General features: G+C 45.6%; 1 protein-coding gene across 2 annotated transcripts in view; it reads left to right on the top strand.

Annotated features, from left to right (window-relative positions):
• Positions 1 to 645: 645 nt before the first annotated feature.
• LOC115150779 (chemokine-like protein TAFA-4) overlaps positions 646 to 22,197 on the top strand; it is a 53,926-nt gene continuing 32,374 nt past the window's right edge. Inside the window, exons 1-3 of one of the 2 annotated variants that reach the window (XM_029694451.1) lie at positions 646 to 1,121; positions 13,138 to 13,292; positions 13,439 to 13,554. In XM_029694451.1, the coding sequence (XP_029550311.1) occupies positions 13,440 to 13,554 (115 nt within the window). In that variant the 5' untranslated portion in view covers positions 646 to 1,121; positions 13,138 to 13,292; position 13,439. Of the gene's footprint in view, positions 1,122 to 13,073; positions 13,293 to 13,438; positions 13,555 to 22,197 lie in introns of those variants that run through there. The other variant, XM_029694452.1, reaches the window with a different exon arrangement.

Genomic DNA, 22,197 nt, shown 5'->3' with positions numbered 1-22,197 from the left:
AACATATGAAATCCTGCAGCCGATCCTCCTGCATCTGGGTCGTTAGCGGACATCGATCTGGCCAAAGCCTAATGACTATAAATACAGCGCTAAGCAATCAATCGCAAAGCCTTCATAGAATATTCTAGGGATCAAATAATTGATAGCATAGGCCTATATCTTGGAGCATATCCGTGAGACGGAGGTGATTCAATTTTGTTGTTTAATCACCTTGGGGGTTGACATTTACACATACGCGCGTGGGCACAGACTCAAGTAGGCCTCGACTGTTGATATTTAACCACCGTTTGTTATATGATGATCGAAGTGTGGAAGCGAGCCGACCTATTGTGTGATGCTAAGTGTAATCGATTCAATCTGTCAGTTGAGCAGCTGCCAAGACTTTTGGATCGCATTCATCTCGTAATCATCTCTTGCCTCTTGATTTTCTCCTTGGACTTGCCGATGCCGTCATTTCAGCACATCCCTCACTTGGCTACTTGTAAACTATGACATCAGTGAACGTATACTTGAGACATGGCAAATGGGGCGGGCGCAGAGAAAGTGTTCAGAACGGGGAAGACAGCCTCACAATTCTCATGTCAAATCGATATCAGCTCGGGAGGAGCGCGCACGGGGAGCGCAACTATCATTCTACCATCACCATCACTCTCGCATCTCCAGCCGCTAGCGGACCCGTCTTACGGGCATTGGCGGGGGACCATTGCCAATAACACAATTAACTTGTGTGGAACGTTTAGAAAACATGAGTCTGTGTTCTCGTGTTTGGATTTATTCACTTTTGGTGACTTTTTTTATGCCATGAATGAGTAACCTTCCCATGTCTATGTCACTGTCCTCTTTTGGTTCCATCTATTATGGGACGCAGTATAATAACTAGAGGGTGGATCCAGTCGATAAGCAAACTCAGACAGCTCACCCGGCTCCGGTGCGGTGGCACCCCGGCTTTAGCCCACCCCGCTGCCAGAGAGTGGCCGGCTCCGCTAGGTGGACAGGGAGCTCGAAGGATTGCCTTGTAGTCGGAAACCGGATTCAGTGGAGTGAAGAAAAAGCAACACACAGCAAGCGTGCGTCCCTGATTCCTAAACAATTTGATTATGCCATCGGTTTTATAGATTTAGGTAAGATGTTATTTTTCATTCTTAATTCCTTGCATTGATTTGAATAGATTACCTGCTTTCTTGTTTGTTCCGTGACTGTTCCATGGACTCAGACGGTCAATGATAGGCTAATGAAATAGGACCAGGGTCAGGAGAAGACTTTGCTTTTAGAAGAGGTAGGCAGGTACTAGGCAGGCTACCGTTTGTCGTGCAGCACAGAGGAGGGGTGGTGATCGGTAAGGGGAAAACAACTTTGATGTTCTGGTTTTCTACAGTATGGCCAATTTGTCAAATGACCACTCTGTGAGAGGACTGTTTTAGAGAAAAATACAAATTATCCTCACACTCTGACCATAAAAGTCACTTTGGATTCCTGTTTTCTTTAGATTGCTGAATCTAAACCGTTGCACTGAATTGCAATAGACTGTCTTAAATTAAACCGAGGGAACTTCAGAAAAATCCAAACCACTGTCCTTTGAATGTGTTCGCAGTAAGGGCAGAGATTGAGGTGATATTGATGCAGTGTTCACTGCAAGGTTAAATAAGCGATCGGTCGGGGATCTGTGCTGCTTAGTACCTATTGAGTGGTCCGCAAGACTGATCCGCTGATGAGGCTCTTTTTCACCGGACTACGCATGGATCCTGATCAGGTGGGAATAGAGAGGGAGCAGAGACACGAGCGGGCAGGGAGCGCACACACACACACACACACACACACACACACACACACACACACACACACACACACACACACACACACACACACACACACACACACACACACACACACACACACACACACACACACACACACACACACACACAGAGACGTAAATGACTTGGTGCATGTTAATAGGAGCAGTAATGAGAGCCAACCCCTATTATGTTGTAATTGTTAGTCATCCCACCATCCTCCTCCCCACCACCTCCTCGCCACTCTTCTCTCTCTTCTGCTCTGCAATTTGTACAGTATAGAGAGTGTAATTATTTCCCCATTGTTTCTCTGTGCGGTAGTGGCACTCTGCAGAGACCGTGTCATTAGTGCAGAGCAGAGGGGGAGATGGAGAGGGCCCCAGTGAGAGGAAAGGTTTGGGGACTTAATTCTCATTGACAGTGGATGGCCTGTCTCCCTCCCTGCCTACAGCACTCTCTTAATGTGCAGTACTCTCTTAATCTCTTAGTGATCTCAAGGAGATTACTCTAGCAAACCTGGCCTCTTCTTTCACTGAACCATCATCAACACACACACACACACACACACACACACACACACACACACACACACACACACACACACACACACACACACACACACACACACACACACACGCTCGCCCCACACACACGCTCGCCGCACGCACACGCTCGCCGCACACGCACGCTCGCCACACACACACACACACACACACACACACACACACACACACACACACACACACACACACACACACACCTTGTGTATGGGCATAATTTTACGATGAGGATTCTTACCAGAATATCTCTATTCTGCTTACAGTGTGTGGCTTCCCCACTGTCTCTTTCAGCCTCTGCGGTCCAATTCCATCTTTCAAACCCCCTCCCCAAACCCCCTCCCACATCCAGACTCCTCACTGCCCTCTCAGGACACCCACCAGAGAGGGATAAGGCCTATTCTGTGAGGCCCCTACATGGCATGACACCCCCATCCTTTCCCAGCAGGGGATTTATCTGGCTGAGTGATTGTGAATAGGGAGGAGTGTATTGTGTGCATTTCTGATGAGTACAAGGCTGAGCGGGCAGGGAGGGAGACAGGCCATCCACTCCTGGGTGATCCACTAGATAAGTAACACAGGAATCATGGGTAGCAGTGTGACAGATCTGAGATCAGCTCTACACTGGCATTAGCAGATTCACTGTGAGCCCCTGTTATTGATGCAGTGCAATCCAGAGAGGAGGAGAGGAGGAGAGGAGAGATCCTCCAAGCAGGAAGGCAGAAAGAGTGAGAGAGGGAGGCCTCTCATTTGTAAGTGAGATTGGTCCTGATGGCCATTCATCCTTTCCTCTTCTGCCCGAACCGTACCATACTGTACTGGATAGACTCCAGAGAGAGATCAGAGTCAAGCACAGCCTAATGCAGATCAGAAGCTGCACAAAACCTTCCATCAGAGCCAGGCTGAGATGGAGGGTGCAGCCAGAGAACAGTGTCACCTCTGGAGGAAGGTAGGGCAGGGCAGGGCAGATTAACATTAGAGGAAGTCTTTGTGCCTGTGCCATGAGCAGCAGGAGGCAGAGGACACAACCCCTGCCATGAAGAGGAGCCATGGTAAGGGTAAAGGTCAAAGGGCACAGCATTCAGAAGAAGCCTTGTTAACTGTGCAACAGGGCGACTGTGTCGTGTCCAACAGTGTGATGTGTGAATTAGAAATCCCTTTAGCCCTTTTGCTTTGGTGAATCAAAGGGAGCCTCTTTAAAGAGAGTGATTAGTTAAGGAATCCCGTTGAAGAAAGATTGAATCCCCTGTGTTCTCTCCTCTCTCTCTGCTACTCTCTCCCCTTATCTTCCCCCTCTCTCTCTCTGCTACTCTCCCCGTGTCCCCCCCTCTCACTCTCTCTCTCTCTCTCTCTCTCTCTCTCTCTCTCTCTTCCCTTATCTGCCTCCCACTCTCTCTTTCTGTATTTCTCTCTCTCTGCTACTCTCTCTTCCTTTATCTCCATCCCCATCTCTCTTTCTGTATTTCTCTCTCTCTCACTTTCCCTCGCCCTCTTGCTCTCTGCTATTCTCACTCCTCTTATCCCCCCCTCTCTCGCTGAGTGTGTGAAGTCTCTGTGCCCCAGGAGGCTGCAGTAATACAGTTAGGGAGATGAAAATGTGTGGTGTGCAACAGCCTAGAAAAGAAGTATGTGAATGAGGAAGGTGAGCCCTGGAGGACAGAGGCAGAACAGAGGGAGGAGAGAGATATTGCACTGTGGTCCGTTGAGCTGGTTCTCCTCCGTTGCTTCTGCATGTGTTCCACTGCTTCCCAGGGTTCTGTGATGTCCACCCTCACACTACATAATGGAGTCGCAGGTGCTGTTGTCTCCGGCAGGGCTGTTTGGCTCAGGCCAATCTAACATGGCTGGCTTAGATTTAGAAAGAGAAAGCACGAAGGTAGGTGTTTGTTTGTGCAGGTAATGTATTTCTGCAAGTGTGAGTTTTGAGGTTGAAAGAAAATAACAACTTCTTAAATGTATTCAGTCCAGATGTAGGCTGATCACAGAATCAACCCACTTCCCTCAAAAAAAATTCCCCAAATCTCACATTTGTACAGACTTTCGTTTCTTTTCAGCAAAGTCAATGAAAATGTTTCTCTGTAATTTGACATATCCCTCAGAAAAGAGCACCATTTTAATCGTATGATACTTTTTTGGACTCAAAGTAAAAAAATCACATTTTCATCGTGCACTAATAACATGAATTGTGATGGTGACAGATCCCCTGTAAGCAACGGTAATGATTGTAATTGAACAGTCACAGCTTCTACCCATGGTGCAGTATATATCACCCAGGATGCAATCTGCCGCTGTGGCAGCTGGCAGATGTGCGGGTACGCGTGAGCGACATTGTGTGTGTGGGTGATTATTAAAGGCTCCCAGTGTAGACTTACCACGGGGCCACTGATGAGGGCTAACTCCACTGCTAGAGCCCAAACCAGTCAGCCACAACAGCACCCAGAGCAGTACTACAGGCTGTTGGGGGGATTTAGACCTGTGGGACTAAAGACTGAAAGGGAAAGATGGAAGATGATTTGTTCTTCCTCTGTTGGTGGGTATGTGTGCCTGTGAGAGAATGTGATGAGTGTTGTCTATTGTGTGTGCATTAGTGAGGGAGGTTTGTACTGTGCGTGTGTGTGTGTGTGTGCGTGTGTGCGTGTGTGTGAGTGCTTGAGAGGGAGATTCGTTTTTGTGTGCGTGTGTCTCGCTCTCTCTCTGAGTATTGCGGCAGTGTGTTTGAAGTGATGGCTTTGTAATGAGAGCTCCAGGCTGCCACTGGTCAGGAGATTGTCTCCGAGGAGGACTGATGTCACTCACAGGATCAGTGGACAACGTCCTGCTCGGGGGATGTTAGAGGATGAGACGTGATTTAATGTGTTTGTGTTTGTGTGTTGTGTTTTTGTCTCGGGATGTGTGCGCGTGTGTGTGTGTGTTAGCGTTCACATTGTGCATGTGTATGAGTGTGTGGGTTAGAGGCCTCTCGTCTCGAGGGGAACAGAGCAATATGGTGTCAGACCCACAGACAAATTAATTCACTTATTGACACCACTGACACGTCTCAGTGACTTTGTAAAATGAACATTGATCAGTCTCTCTCTCTTTCTCTCTCCAACCCCCCCTCTCTCTTTCTCTCCCCCCTCCCCTATCCCCCCCATACCTTTCTCCCCCCAACTCTCCTCCCCTCTCTCCGGCCTCTGTCTCTCCCTGGCCCGCCCATTTGCATGCGTGGCACATTTAGTCATTAATATAATTACGTGCTAGCCGGTACCAGCCTGGTCATTAGCAGCAGAGGGGCCTGAAATAATCAGGATGTTGGCCGTGTGTGTGAGGGCTTAGGGCCGAGGACTCAGCCCCCCTCTCCTCTCTCCATGAGACAAGGCCCATTGATTGGTCTGGTCCATAGGCATACAGCACATAGCCAGCTGGGTGGAGGAGTCAATGAGCCCAGTGCATTCCTTACCGCTAAAGACCCAGGATTAGCTCAACTTCAGAGGGGCTGTGGCGCCGCGCATAGAAAATCAAACCTAGCTCTACATCAAGGTTGTTTATTTTCCATTAATCATAATTTGGACACAAAGCACAATGAATTGCTTTGGTTCTCGGGCTATTTGCCTGTCAGGGCTTCTTTTGGCTTTGTTTGCTCTGAAGTTGCTCGATATGCCGCGGAAGACTGACTCTCAATCTCTCTCTCTCCGAGGTGTTGGAACAGCGATCAGTGATTCAGTGACTAATTGTTGAGCATTCTCTCTATATCTTTCATCACACCTTCTGTAACTACCCCTGCTCGCTGTATAGTGTAGTTCACCGCCTCCCTCAGAACCTCTAGTCCTTTTGATCCTTCACTTCCTTGGGGTGAAAACAAATAGAAGAGATGAGATGAAAGATGGACAAAAAGAGAGAGAAAAGAGATAGATAAATATATAGAAAAGGAGAGAGAGAGAAGGAAAGTCCAAGGCAGAGAGAGGAGAGGGAGAACAAATAGAGAGAGAGACAAAGAAGGAAGGAATACAGGTAAAGAAGAAAGGGTGGGAGGGAGAGAGGAGGAAGGATGTAAAGAAGGAAAGAAAGAATGGAGGAGGGAAAGAAGCAAGGAAGTGTCTCGGTGAAGACAGACAGAGTAGTCAGTAAGCAGCACAGTGAGGACATAAATACTGTTCTTTCACTACAGTGTTGAATCACGGTGCTTACCAGAATGTACAATCACTGCCCTTGGCATGAAATGAAAGAGTTGCAAATCAAATGTTATTTGTCACATGCTTCGTGAACAACAGGCGTTGACTAACAGCGAAATGCTTACTACAGTAGCAAAGACAGACACAGGTTTCAGATGTTTATACAGTCTCCCGGCTGTCTACAGTATAGTGGATGCATCTAAAGTAGCAACATACTGTAAGGATGTGAGTTAGGTGTCTGGACCCACTGTTTGTCTCCCATCCATATCTGTATCCTAAGGGACGCTGACTTTTAATGGTCTTTTATTGCTTTATTAGAGAGTGCTGGATTTATGGCGTGGGCCGTGACTCTGTCTGTCGGAGCGCTGTAGGAGCTGCTCTGATCTATGTCAGGCCACACTAGCTGTCTGGGTTTAAAATGACACCCTCGTAAAGCACACAGTAGTGGTGCAGGGCATGTCTGGGCTGAGCTGGGGCTGGGGCTGCAGGCAGGTTGGCTCCGTAAACGAATGTTTATTAGCCTGTTAGTGTCTGTTGTTCCATAAAGCATGGAGTAGGAGGAATCCATCTCTCCCATCCTCAACTGGAGAAGACCCTCCCTTACGACCAGCTAGCTGCTTTCTGATGAGGATTGTTGGCCTCTGAAATGGACTGTCATGCCCAACCAGGGAAAGATACATGAAGGATGTTGTACACACACTCTTTCTATGCGTGTGTAGTGTGTGTGTGTGTGTGTGTGTGTGTGTGTGTGTGTGTGTGTGTCTGTTGGCAGAGTGTCCAGACTCCCTGGAGCTACCGGTAACCTGCTTGGACACATGAAATACGCTAAGGGACTCTGGTCACGTCTGCTTTTCATCCTTAGTGCAGAAAAAGGAGGAGGGTGAAAAAAAGAGAAAACCATAAGAATAAAAACACAAAGACACACATCTGGTCGAGTCACCGGATCTGGGGGGTGGAGTCTCTGGTCTGTGCAACAGGGTCTGGATTGGACTTAAGTGCAGGCCGATCAATTGTGCTGTAATGGTACCTTACCGCCACCACCATCTCTGAGCCCTGCAGTCAAAACCTGGAGAGGGGCACAGCAGGTACTGTCTCTGGTAATGACTATTCTCTCCTTGTTCTGAGACATTTCTACACATCCAGGGGGTGATCCTAAAATAATAGCTTGTGAGTGTGAGGGAATGCCTGCCAGCAGTGCCCTTTGACCTCTCTGGCAGCCCACACACAGCACAGACCAAGCCATCTGACTGAGGGAAGTTTTATACTCCATTTAAATGAGCAGAGTAGAGGACCCCAGTAGCAAAGAAAGACTGATTTAGGATCCCAGTAGGCCATTGAGCTAAGGCATTGGCATTAATATTCGTTTTGGGAGCTAAGTTAAGTCTTCAGGTCTCAGGCAGTGGTTGTCATTATCTTAGTTCACTGAACCACCTCTGCTACATAGGCTGTATATTTCATATGTGAAAAGAACGTTGGCTGTATATTTCATATGTGAAAAGAACATTGTCTGTATCTTTCATATGTGTAAAGAACGTTGGCCAGATCTGCACAGTTGCACTGCACAGGAAAAGTCTAACAATTATGAACACAAATGCAGTATACCAATCTATATTTATCTAATTTCTGGTGTGGCGGTATTTGTGGTTTTCTGTGTTTGTGTACGGAGTATTTCACTAAACATTTAGGAGTGAATCATAAAACAGAGTGTTTGAATCAGACAGCCATGTCTGAGAAAGATGAAATATTGTCAGATATGAGGATAACTTCACCTCATGTGTTTATATTAGGGAATATAACCCCATGTCACTCACTCACTCACTCACTCACTCACTCACTCACTCACTCACTCACTCACTCACTCACTCACTCACTCACTCACTCACACTCTCTCTCTCTCTCTCTCTCTCTCTCTCTCTCTCTCTCTCTCTCTCACACTCACACTCACACTCACACTCACACTCACTCTCTCTCTCACACACAGGAACCTAGGAAGGAGGCAGAAAAATTGTTCCACCATGATTAGGAATAGCAGTGGAGATATATTGAGTTTGAAGCAGACGGTAAAACAGTGGGAGAGGCAGAAATTCTCAGCACACAGAGAGAGAGAAAGGAAGAGAGAGATAGAGAGACCGGGAAAGGAGGAGGAGAGGAGAGATGGAGGGAAAGATAGAGAAGATGAGTGGAAGAGTAGATAGACAGGGACAGAGAGCAGAGGAGAAGAGCAGGGAAAGGAGAGAGGAGAGGAGCAGAGAGAGAGAGGAGGGGAGAGGAGCAGAGAGCGAGAGAAGGAGAGGAGAGGAGAGAGGGAGAGGGGAGAGGGAGAGGGAGCAGAGAGAGCGAGTGAGGGAGAGAGAGGAGAAGAGCAGAGAGAGTAAGAGAGCAAGAGAAAAATAGGAAAACAAAAGAGCAAGGAGAAAGGGACAGAGTGAGGGAAGATAGATTGTGAGCGAAAGAGAGAGAAAGAATGAGGAAAGGCGAGAGGAGGAGAGAGGAGGAGGTCATGGGTCATAAATGCCTGTTGTCCAGAACGGTGGCTGTGTTGGGCTCTATGTGCTATCCGGAGGAAATGGAAAAGAACAGCATGTTGTAATGGGCTTGTCTCAGAGCCAGATAAATGCACAGGACTAGGACGCTGGCTGCTGTGCCCTGCCAGATATTTTATATTGTGCACATCTGCGGAAATCTGAAACGCTTTTAAGAAGCTTGTATCGGGCTCTGTCTCAGTACAGCTCATTTTCCATATCCTTATGGCCGTCGGAACACCCAGTTGTTTTACACAGATATGGTTTTGTGTGCTTTGTTCGTGTCCAGACTCGTAAAACCAGCACTGATGTGTCTCTGGACAATGTAGTCTTAGAGCTGATGTAGAAGAATATGAAGAATATTATCATGAACGTTGTTGATTGCTATTCTTTTTTGTACAACAATGGACAGGTGACATTTGAAGCTTTATTTGTAGAGAAACAACAACCTTTCCAATTCCCCCAGCTGCTGCTTTACAATCCTGTTCAGAATGAATATGGGAGGAGAGGGATATTGCCCCTGTACAGTGTTCATGTTCAATACACTTTCCTCTCTCCATCCATTGGGAGAACAGGGCTTTGTACCAATGCAAAGCCAAACATCCCCAGGATAGGATTTATGTGTCCAGTACCTGGAGGGTGTATGTCACCGTTAGTAGGTCGACACACACTCCTCACCACTCACTTCCTCCACGTTCACATCCACTATCATGACAGGGGGATAGTGGCACACAGATTTCTTCCAGGTGCAATATCTTGTTCTAGGTGCAATATCTTGTTCTAAGTGCAATATCTTGTTCTAGGTGCAATATCTTGTTCTGGGTGCGGTATTTGTCACTCAAGTGTTGCTGGTGTGTGATGTGTGATGTGTGATGTGTGATGTGTGATGTGTGATGTGTATGTGTACAGTTGTGTAGCACACTTCTACATTTTTTTGCCATGTAGCAGAGCGAACATTTTGCTAAACATTTTGCCATGTCTTATGACTTATGACATGTTCATATGCTCTCTGGGGGGAGGGGGGCTAAAGCTTTTGGTTGGGGGCACCCTAAAGCTCATCCTACACCACTGTGTGTGTCTGTGTGTGTGTGCCATGTGCCATGTGTTTGTGTGTGTGTGTGTGTGTTTTTGTGTTCAGGGAGTGCTGTCAGATGATGGCCTTTGGATGCAGGGCACATAGAAACATTTCTGACAGAGGTGGGATTTGTCTCACTGCATGTCAATGAGGCCCTTGTGTCACTCCTGTGTTATTACTGCATAAGCCAATGCAAATCAACAAAATCTCTCCTTCAGCCCAGAGAGAGACAGAGAGGTTTGAGAGAGAAAAAGAGAGATAAAGAGACAGAGACAGAGGGAGAGAGAGTGATAAAGAGAGCGAGAGAAAGGGCTGATCCCTCTTCAGATAATCATGAACTCTGCTCTGTGTTTACATATGAATGTGTTTGTTCCTGTGTGTTCCTCTGTTGCCTGAAGACTATTCACCATGCACTGCCAAACATGACATTCCTCAACAGCTGATGCATGTAACTGAGACCTGCTACATCTGCCTCATCTGCCCCAGGACATCTAGTGTGTGTGTGTGTGTGTGTGTGTGTGTGTGTGTGTGTGTGTGTGTGTGTGTGTGTGTGTGTGTGTGTGTGTGTGTGTGTGTGTGTGTGTGTGTGTGTGTGTGTGTTTGTACAGTATAAACTGTGTGTGTCTATGTGTTTGTTGAGAGATGAACGTTGAGTGCTGTAACTGACAGTACTCATTGTCCCTGTAGTCCTGAGGAGAATGAGGTACATCTGGAGAAAGGGACAATGCCAAACGCACAAACGCACACGCACACACACACACGCACGCACGCACGCACGCACGCACGCACGCACACACACACACACACACACACACACACACACACACACACACAAACAAACAAACAAACAAACACACACACACAGAGAGACAACATTGTGCTCTTTTAATGAACGTGTCAGAGAACAAAGCTGATAAAAATGCAGACCATGGACCTGCCAGAAAGAGAATAAGAAATGTCCGGAAATGTGCTACTGTGCTGTGGTGCAGCATGCATAATCACCTCTCGCACACTACATGTACACTAAGTGCGCGCACACACACACACACACACACACACACACACACACACACACACACACACACACACACACACACACACACACACACACACACACACACTCTCACGCATCTCTCACACACACATATACATACCTACACGCACAAACACTGTCCTGTACATGGAGATACACACATAATGCTCATGCAGCTACAGCCTCTGTGTACACACATACAAGGACACAGACGTTTCCAAGTTTACGCAGAAAATATACTTTCCACAACACGTATTCCCTATATATATATGATGTTCCATTTACATATACACAGTCAGACGCAGTTATACAACCGTGTCATTTCTGGGTGACTGATCTCTTCACCGCTCATCCCCTCTCTCTCGCGCTCTAACCTCACTCTTTCATTCATCCATCCGTGTACTCTTATTCTCTTCTCTTCCCTCCCTCTTCTTCTCTTTCTTTTCCCTTCCCCTGGCTTTCTTTGTACTTCTATTGTTTCGGTCGACACCTCCCTCCCATCTGCTTTTCTTTTTCCATCCCTGCTTTCCTAATTGAAGCATTTTCATTGTTAGTCTGCACATGTTGTTTACGAAGCATGTGACAAGTAAAATGTGATTTGATTCGAATTTCTGTCCTCTCTCATGTTCTCTCTCTCTCTCTCTCTCTCTCTCTCTCTCTCTCTCTCTCCCTCAACCTCAATCAATATTTTCTCCCCTTATCTCAGTTTTTCTCCCAGTTTTCTGTCCTTGCCCCTCTCTCTCACACTCTGTCACTTCTTGTCTCTCTTCGGTGACTTGTGTTATCAGCGGTTTTTCTCTGGCCTTATCACTAATGACTTGGTTTTTATTCTACCTCAGAGAAGGTCTCAGATTTTACCACCAGGGGGCAGAAGCATCACACTCAATGGCTCACAGGAGAGGTGATCGTTTCAGGGAGTGAATACTCGTCTACTTAACATAGTGTACACAATATTCCAGAAGTCCCCCCAAAGATAGTAAAACAAGGAAAATTCTGACAAGGATGAAGGCTATCTTAGGCTTAGGGTTATTTTTTTACATTTACATTTTAGTCATTTAGCAGACGCTCTTATCCAGAGCGACTTACAGTAGTGAATGCATACATTTCATACCATACATTTTTTTTCTGTGCTGGCCCCCCGTGGGAACTGAACCCACAACCCTGGCGTTGCAAACACCATGCTCTACCAACTGAGCTACAGGGAAGGCTGTGGTTAGGCTTAGGATTAGTGGTTCGGGGTTAAGCTTAAGGTTAGGGTTAAGTTAAGGGTTATGTTAAAGGTTAGGTTTAGGTATAAGGTTAGGGGTTATGGAAAATAAAATCAATTGTTATTTCCCCACAAGGATAGTACAACAAACATGGTGTGTACAGATACCGGCATGTAGGAGGCTGTCACTCAGCTGTAATTAGAGGGTAGTCTCCTACTGTCCTCCAGTACCATCTGAATGTACCCAACCAACAGTCTGGGGTTTTGTGTGCCTGTGTGTGTTTTAGCTTGTTTGATCTGACTGTTTGAATCTGTTCCTGCATATATTAATGATGATGTGTTTTTGGTGTGTACTGTATGAATGCAAGTGTGTATATTCTTGTTTGGTGAATGTGTATGGGATTCTCTGTGCTTTTGTCTGTTTCTTATGTGTACATTAGTTACTGTGTCTGTGATATTCTGATTGTGTATGTGGCGTGATGCTCTCTCTCTCTCTGTGTGTGTGGTGTGTTTCTCTCTGTGTGTGAGTGTGTGTGTGTGTTTGTGTGGTGTGTTTGAGCTCGCTGCCTGCCTCTCTGCTGGATTCTTCTCTCTGAAGCTGTGTGTGATGTAGAGGGGATCACGTAGAGCCCGGGGGTAGGTTAGCACACTGTAAACAATGAATCTGTGACAGAACCCTGGCCCTCACATCTCCTCTCCAGCAGGCTCTTTAGACAGGGCTAGGGGACACACACACACAAGGGCCACTAGGGGCCACCTTAGGGACTCTCCCTCTGACCGCCCCCCTCTGTTTCCCCAGGGGCCGGCGCTGTGTGAGAGGAGGAAGAGGAGGTGCAGGGGGAAGAGGAAGAGAAGGAGGACGTGTGTGCAGTCATGACATTGACCCTCATCCCATAGAGCATCCTGCTCACATCAAGACTGACCAGAAAGGAGAAGGACAGACAGGGCAAGAAGGTAAGACTGGTTCTATTTCATTGTCTCCTCCTTTTTGAAGACACCTCTCCTCTCTTTCTTTTCAAATATATATTTTTTTACCCCCCCCCCTCTCTCTCCCTGTCCCTCTGTCTCCCTGCCTCTCTTTCTCCTTGTCTATCTCTCAGGATGAAGCTGTGGGGGAGGTCAGCTTGGCCTTTGCAGGTGGCCCTCCTTGTTGCCGTGGTGATGTTCTGTGGTCGCCAGGTGTCTGCTGGCAGCCGTAACCATCGGGGACAAACAGGTACAATAGGCCCTGCTCTCGCCCTAAACCCCACATGAGGTTAATTAGGTTTTCACTGATGCCACATGTGTGCTATGAGTCTGTCATTAAGCATGCCTCCTCAGTGACACTTCATTTGTCCCCATGACAGCACACTGGGATCTAGGATCTGTTTTTGAGGCTTGCGTACTAACACCACTTCATTGGATAACACAGCCAACAGCAAATAGCATTTTAACTGTCATCTGCCAACTATCAGAAATGAGTGAGTTTGTGATCTGAGATCCATTCAGGGTAGATAGATGGTGAGGCTATAATTCCTACACCATTTCCCTTTGCTTGACTCATAGACGGTTTAGTGCTACTGTAGGACATACATGTATAGGCGTGTAGTGATGCCTGCCTTAGTAGGAGAGTGTGAAAACTGGCCCAGTAATAAGTATATTAATATGCATGACTTAAACTGGCCCAGTAATATGTTCTCCTCCCAGAACTGACCCCACCCACCCTATTTCCATTATCACTCCCCTCAGAGAGAGACCCTGGCCAGGGCTAAAACATGTCCGCCACCCAACACTAATTGACACCCACAAGCTAAGGCGCTGTGATTTGCATAATTCATTACCATGGTTCCCCTCGTGGCCACAAAAGTGACCAACACAAACCCATCAATATTTCAGAATGCCAGGGGGTCGCCATGGGGACAGTAATGCTGAGTCATAGCCTCCCGCGGCATGCCCGGGCCCAGTTCCCTCCTAGCACCCTACACCTCCCCCAGGGTCACTGTTTCTCACTTAATTAGGACTATTTCCTTAATTATCCCTTGCCATTTTTTCTCTCTTCCTCAAGTTTTTGCCTGGGATCCAAGGTAACCTTTAGCTGGCACAGAAATGCCACCAGCATCCAGTGCTGGTGACTGATGCAGGCGTTGGCGAGGCAGTGTTTTTGGCGGCAGGGCGAGCACAGCGCTAATTGCAGTCCCAGTCTGTTGTGAAGGTCAGCTGGGGTCTTCTCTCCCCTCTGAATTCACACGTTGCTTTTCTTTCCCCAACAACAGCAGCCAGAATACTCAATTCCTACACTGCAGCAATTCGTTAGAGCTTTTCTACTAATTGGGGGAAGTTTAGGACTTGTTTGCTGTAATTCTGCATGTTATACAGCAAGGCATTTTAAGGGAGAAAAATAATTGGTCTGGCCTACAGCAAATAGTATTTTCACTGTCATCTGCAATGCATTTGTTTTCCTCTGTTTTTCACTTAGTTTCACTGTTCCGTTATTTATAGTATTATACACTGTGCCGTTTGTTCTGGTTCCATGTCCTGTCCTATCACATGTGGCCACATGGTGGCTCCGGAGGTGAAAAAATACCTCACTGAAGTGATGCTGTTTTTTTCCCTTAGGCTCATTTACACAATGTCATCCACAGTGGCACTCTGTCACTTTGAAGGTGCTCACCAGGAAACAGTAACACACAGAAAGGAGAGACTGAATCTCTTCCAACCATAGAGGGAAGCTTTGACTGACACTTGTCAGGAAGAATAGATAGGAAACATAACAGCAGCTTTTTCTCTTGTTTCCTGTTACTGTTCGCAGGGCCATGAAAGACAGTCGTTTGGGGGCAGAATAGTCTTAATATTTTGTCTGTATAATGTCCCAGGATCCATGTGTACATTCACCATAACTCACAAATAAAACCATGATCTGTGAATATGTCAAAATATTTATTTAAAATTAAAAAATGAAATATCACATTTACAGTATTCAGACCCTTTATTCAGTACTTTGTTGAACCACCTTTGGCAGCGATTACAGCCTTGAGTCTTCTTGGGTATAACGCTACAATCTTGGCGCACCTGTATTTGGGGAGATTCTCCCATTCTTCTCCGCAGATCCTCTCAAGCTCTGTCAGCTTGGATGGGGAGCGTCGCTGCACAGCTATTTTCAGGTCTCTGCGGACATGTTCGATCAGATACAAGTCTGGGCTCTGGCTGGGCCACTCAAGGACATTTAGAGACTTGTCACAAAGCCACTCCTGCGTTGTTTTGGCCGTGTGCTTAGGGTTGTTGTCCTGTTGGAAGGTGAACCTTCACCCCCAGTCTGAGGTCCTGAGCGCTCTGGAGCAGGTTTTCATCAAGGATCTCTCTGTACTTTGCTCCGTTAATCTTTTCTTCGATCCTGACTAGTCATCCAGTCCCTGCCACTGAAAAACATCCCCACAGCATGATGCTGCCACCACCACACTTCACCGTAGGGATGGTGCCAGGTTTCTTCCAGATGTGATGCTTGGCATTCAGGCCAAAGAGTTCAATCTTGGTTTCATCAGACCAGAGAAACTTGTTTCTCATGGTCTGAGAGTCCTTTAGGTGTCTTTGGGAAAACTCCAAGCAGGCTTTCATTGGCCTTTTACTGACGAGTGGCTTTTGTCTGGTCACTCTACCATGAAGGCCTGATTGGCGGTGCTGCAGAGATGGTTGTCCTTCTGAAAGGTTTTCCCATCTCCACAGAGGAACTCTGGAGTTCTGTCAGAGTGACAATCGGGTTCTTTGTCACCTCTCTGACCAATGCCCTTCTCCCCCGATTGCTCAGTTTGGCCAGGCGGCCAGCTTTAGGAAGATTCTTGGTGGTTCCAAACTTCTCCCACTGTGTTCTTGGGGACCTTCAATGCTGCAGAAATGGTTTGGTACACTTCTCCAGATCTGTGCCTCGACACAATCCTGTCTCGGAGCTCTACGGACAATTCCTTCAACCTCATGGATTGGTTTTTGCTTTGACATGCACTGTCAACTGTGGGACCTTATATGGACAGGTGTGTGCTTTCCAGATCATGTCCAATCTATTTAGTTTACCACCTGAAGGATTCCTATCAAGGATGATCAATGGAAACAGGATGCACCTAAGCTAAATTTCGAGTCTCATAGGAAAGGGTCTGAATACTTATGTAAATGTAATATTTCGTTTTTTTATTTGTAATACATTTGCAAACATTTCTAAAAACCTGTTTTTGCTTTGTCATTATGGGATATTGTGTGTAGATTGATGAGGGAAAAAAGATTTAATCAATTTTAGAATGAGGCTGTAACGTAACAAAATGTTGAATATTCAGGTGGTCTGAATACTTTCCGAATGCACAACTTTGCTCTTTTTTATATGAGAAATGTATTCTGAATGTAATCCAATCAGCGTTTAGGCATGGGAATAGAACTATTACAGCAACCACTTTAGCTGTTAACTGTTGACTGAAATACTTCCACATTTTAAGGTGTTCCGCAGGGGTCGCTTATGAGGACCTGTTCTTTTCACTATTCATATAAATGCTATACGTCAATCCGTTATTAAATAAAATGTAATCTATATGCGGATGATACTATTATGTATGCAATTGTCCCGACTGCTGACCTGGCTGTGACAAGGCTACAGTCCCATTTTGCAGTTGTGCAGGAAGCCCTTACTTATTTAACACTCATACTTAATATGGGCAAAACTAAATACATGTTGTTTTCAAGTTCTCTGAAGATTGTCTCAGATGGATTACATCTTTACTCATCAAATGGTTCTATAATCAAAAAAGTCCCTACCTTGGTATTTGGATTGCCAACGATTTATTGTTTAAAAAACACATGACTAAGCTTGTTAAGAAACTAAGATTTAATGTGTTTCTTTTTTTACAGAAACAGATCTTGTCTCCTTCTATTCAGAAGGAAGCAGATTGTGCATTCAACCTTTCTTCCTGTTCTTGATAATGGTGATAATATATCTGACCAACCGCCTTGATTCGGTTTTATTTACATTGGATAAAAGCAGAAACACAGAGCTTTACAATGGTATATCTGCATTTGAGGAACAATGGGAAAGTAATTCTGCTTTGAAAGTTGATAAACTTGAAACCTCACTTTTGAGAAAATGACCTTTGAATGTTTTGGTACCTACTGGAGAGCTCTTCTTTGTCTACACCCATTCAGCATCGTTCACACCCTCCTAAACTTTAGCCCCACCCTTCTCTTTGAGGGATAATCCAAGCATTCTGTACTAACAACAGCAGTCAAGCACCCAAGCTAACTGGCTAATTTGCTAGCTACTTCCAGACACAAGTGAGAGAACAGCTCACTGACCATTACTTGCCCTAGCAGAGCTGGTTGTTATCCAGAGCGTTGGTGACTGCAACTGTGCTGCTGGCAACATTTTATGCATATTCGTTAATTTGTCAGTTATTCTTTGCTCTGGCACACTCAGATGAGAGTGAAATTGGAGTAGATAGCCAGAGCGAATTTACCAGCTATGTCTATCAACAGTTGTCACAGAGACATTCTACTGAAGGGTGTGTTCATCAATTAAATCTGAGCGCCAGAGTGCGCTCTAGGCATTCATAAATTCAGAGCGTTGTCAGATTGTCCGTTCGTAAATTCAGAGCGTTTGCTCTCGGAGAGTTCAGAGCGCACACTGGATGCTCTGGCTGAGGTGTAGGGTTGATCCGAGCGTTCTGACCTCAATCAAATGAAATGGTTAGCAGATGTTATTGTGAGTGTAGCGAAATGCTTGTGCTTCTAGTTCCGACAGTGCAGTAATATCTAACAATTCCCCAAGAAATATCCAATATACACATATCTAAGTAAAGGAATGGAATAAGAATATATAAATATAAATATATGGATGAGCAATGTCGAGCGGCATAGGCTAAGATGCAATAGATAGTATAGAATGCAGTATATACATATGAGATGAGTAATGCAAGATATGTAAACATTATTAAAGTGGCATTATTAAAGTGACTAATGTTCCATTTATTAAAGTGGCCCATGATTTTAAGTCTGAATGTAGGCAGCAGTCTCTCTGTGCTAGTGATGGCTGTTTAACAGTCTAATGGCCTTGAGATAGAATCTGTTTTTCAGTCTCTCTGTCCAAGCTTTGATAAACTTGTACTGACCTCGCCTTCTGGATGGTAGCGAGGTGAACAGGCAGTGGCTCGGGTGGTTGTTGTCCTTGATGATCTTTTTGGCCTTCCTGTGACATTGGGTGCTGTAGGTGTCCTGGAGGGCAGGTAGTTTGCCCCCGGTGAGGTGTTGCACAGATCGCACCACCCTCTGGAGAGCCCTGCAGTTGTGGGCGGTGCAGTTGGCGTACCACGCGGTGACACAGCCCGACAGGGTGCTCTCAATTGTGCATCTGTAAAAGTTTGTGAGGGTTTTAGGTGACAAGCCAAATTTCTTCAGCCTCTTGAGGTTGAAGAAGTGATGTTGCGCCTTCTTCACTATACTGTCTGTGTGGGTGGACCATTTCAGTTTGTCAGTGATGTATACGCTGAGGAACTTAAAACTTTCCACCTTGTCCACTGCTGTCCCATCGATGTGTATAGGGGGGTGCTCCCTCGGACGTTTCCTAAAGTCCACGATCCTCTCCTTTGTTTTGTTGACATGGAGTGAGAGGTTATTTTCCTGACACCACACTCTGAGAGCCCTCACCTTCTCCCTGTAGGCTGTCTCGTCGTTATTGGTAATCAAGCCTACTACTGTTGTGTCATCTGCAAAATTGATGATTGAGTTGGAGGCATGCATGGCCACGCAGTCATGGGTGAACAGGGAGTACAAGAGGGGGCTGAGCACGCACCGTTGTGGGGCCCTAGTGTTGAGGATCAGTGAAGTGGAGATGTTGTTTCCTACCTTCACCACCTGGAGGCGGCCCGTCAGGAAGGCCAGGACCAAATTGCACAGGGCGGGGTTGAGACCCATGGCCTCAAACTTAATGATGAGCTTGGAGGATACTATGGTGTTGAATGGTGAACTATGGTCAATGAACAGCATTCTTACATAGGTATTCCTCTTGTCCAGATGGGATAGGGCAGTGTGATGGTGATTGCATCATCTGTGGACCTGTTGGGGCGGTAAGCAAATTGAAGTTGGTCTAGGGTGACAGGTCAGGTGGAAGTGATATGATCCTTGACTTGTCTCTCAAGTTACCTTTGCATTCTTGGGTACAGCAACAATGGTGGCCATCTTGAAGCATGTGGGGACAGCAGACTGGGATAGGGAGAGATTGAATATGTCCGTAAACACACCAGCCAGCTGATCTGCGCATGCTCTGAGGACCCAGCTAGGGATGCCGTCTGGGCCGGCAGCCTTGTGAGGGTTAACACATTTAAATGTCTTACTCACGTAGGCCACGGAGAAGGAGAGCCCACAGTCCTTGTTTGATTGCCTTGCAGAGGGAATAACTACAATGTTTGTATTTGGCCATATTCCCAGTCACCTTTCCATGGTTAAATGCTGTGGTTCACACTTTCAGTTTTGCAATGGCAGTCAAGCATCCAAGCTAACTGGCTAACATTGGCTTGCTTTTTAGCTACTTCCAGGCACAAATGTGAGAACACCCCACTCTGACCATTTTATTCTCCCTAGCAGAGCTGGTTAGGCTGTTTTCATGTTATCCAGAGTGTTAGTGACTGTAACTGTGCTGCTGGCAATATTTTAACACTGGTCATATTCAACGGGTGTTGAGCATTCGTAAATTCGTCAGTTATTCTGCGCTCTGTTACACTCAGACGAGAGTGCTCGGAAATCAGAGTAGATTGCCAGACTGAATTTACGAATGCACCCGAAATGGTTACTTGCATTGTGGAGTCTTTTGTAAAGACATGTAGCTAACTAGCTAGGTAAACAATGAACCATAATCCCAACTCATGATGTTACTATCCTGCATGAATCTGCAGGTAGCTAACCAGCCAGGTTAAATTTTAGCTAGCTAACATTAGGCTATAACTAGCAAAGCAAATGGCTCTGAGATACAAATAATAAGATCATACACGTAACATTAGCTAGTGAACCAGCCAGCCAACTAACGTTAGCTAGCTAGCTAACAGTACACTTCAACTTGAAATGAAAATGACTTTCTGTCAAATTAGAAACGTGTAATGTCTGAAAATATATCTAGCTAGACTATCTTACCCGTGCTCTGAAATCAGAGTAAATAGCCAGAGCGAATTTACCAGCTACGTCTATCAACAGTTGACGCAGTGACATTCTATTGAAATGGTTACTTGCATAGTGGAGTCTTTTATTTAGACATGTAGCTAGCTAGCTAGCTAAATAATGAACCATAATCCCAACTCATGACGTTACTACCATGCATGAATCTGCAGATAGCTAACCAGGCAGGTTCAATGTTAGCTAGCTAACATTAGGCTATAACTAGCAATGCAAATGGCTCTGAGATAATGTTAGCTAGCAAGCCAGCCAGCTAACATTAGCTAGCTAACAGTACACTTTAACTTGAAATGAAATCACTTTCTGTCAATTTGAAATGTGCAATATCTGAAAATGTAGCTAGCTAGACTATCTTACCCGTGAATGGACATGTCTCCCTGTCACGGATGCCATGGTTGCCCTTGAATTGAAGATGTAATCCGGAGACAGGTGTTTCCTCCATTTCCTTAGCTATCATACTCAAGTTCCCCTGATTTCAGAACCCGGTCATCAAGAAACACTTATGCAGTTTTACTATGCGATACATTAAGAAAAGCAGCGTTAGACAGGATTACCTATACATACTGTCCAGCTCAAATACACAGAAATGTACTATATGGCAGACCAATCCGAACTCATCTCATGGCCCACTCATTACCTTAGCCAATCATGGCTAGCGGGAAGGTTGCTGTCTTTTTCTGTGGCTTAACCAACTAGGCTGGTAATTAAACAATTTATTTCATATTTACATATGGCATACAAATTTGTTATTAAGGCACATGAAAGTTCACATGTTCCAGAAGGCATTTCTGCCAAAAAACGCATTTTGATTAAACTGCTCTCCTGTGTGACCCGCAACTGCTCTCAAACTGCTCTCCTGCGTGACTGCTCTCCTGTGATTCCGAAAATGAGTCACATTTATCAAAGTGCAGCTGCCTCTACTCTTAAACACTTGGATGCTGTTTATCATAGCTCCCTTCGTTTTATCAAGGGAGACAATTTTATTACTCATCACTGTCTTCTTTACCAAAATGTTGGCTGGACCTCTTTGAAGTCCCCTAGGTCACATCATTACGCTCTTTTTGTTTACAAAGCCCTGCTCCACAAACGTCCGACTTACCTTACATCACTGTTAAGATTTAAAATGACAACCCCGTTCACAGGGTTGGTTATTCCTGGAGACTCCTTTGGTGTCTTGTTAGGTAAATCAGCCTTTAATTTCATTGCACCTTACGTGTGGAATGATCTACAATACACCTGACAATAGGAGGAATTGGTGCCTCTAGGGCAGTTGTTTCCAAACGTTTATAGTCCTGTACCCTTTCAAACGTTCAACCTCCAGCTCCGTACCCCCTCTAGCACCAGGGTCAGCGCACTCTCAAATGTTTTTTTTTTTGCCATCATTGTAAGCCTGCCACACACACACACACATGCACACATGCACGCACACACGCACACACACACACACACACACACACACACGCACGCACGCACACACACACACACACACACACATAAACATAAACATAAACATAAGAAGGAGTGTGAGTTTTTGTCACAACCCGGCTCGTGGGAAGTGACAAAGAGCTCTTATAGGACCAGGGCACAAATAATAATATAATAATAATCAATAATGTAGCTCTTTATTTAGCTATCTTACATATAAAACCTTATTTGTTCATCAAAAATTGTGAATAACTCACCACAGGTT

The sequence above is a fragment of the Salmo trutta genome, chromosome 16 (assembly GCF_901001165.1).
Source record: "Salmo trutta chromosome 16, fSalTru1.1, whole genome shotgun sequence".
NCBI lineage: Eukaryota > Metazoa > Chordata > Actinopteri > Salmoniformes > Salmonidae > Salmo > Salmo trutta.
This window is presented reverse-complemented; position numbering and strand designations above follow the sequence as displayed.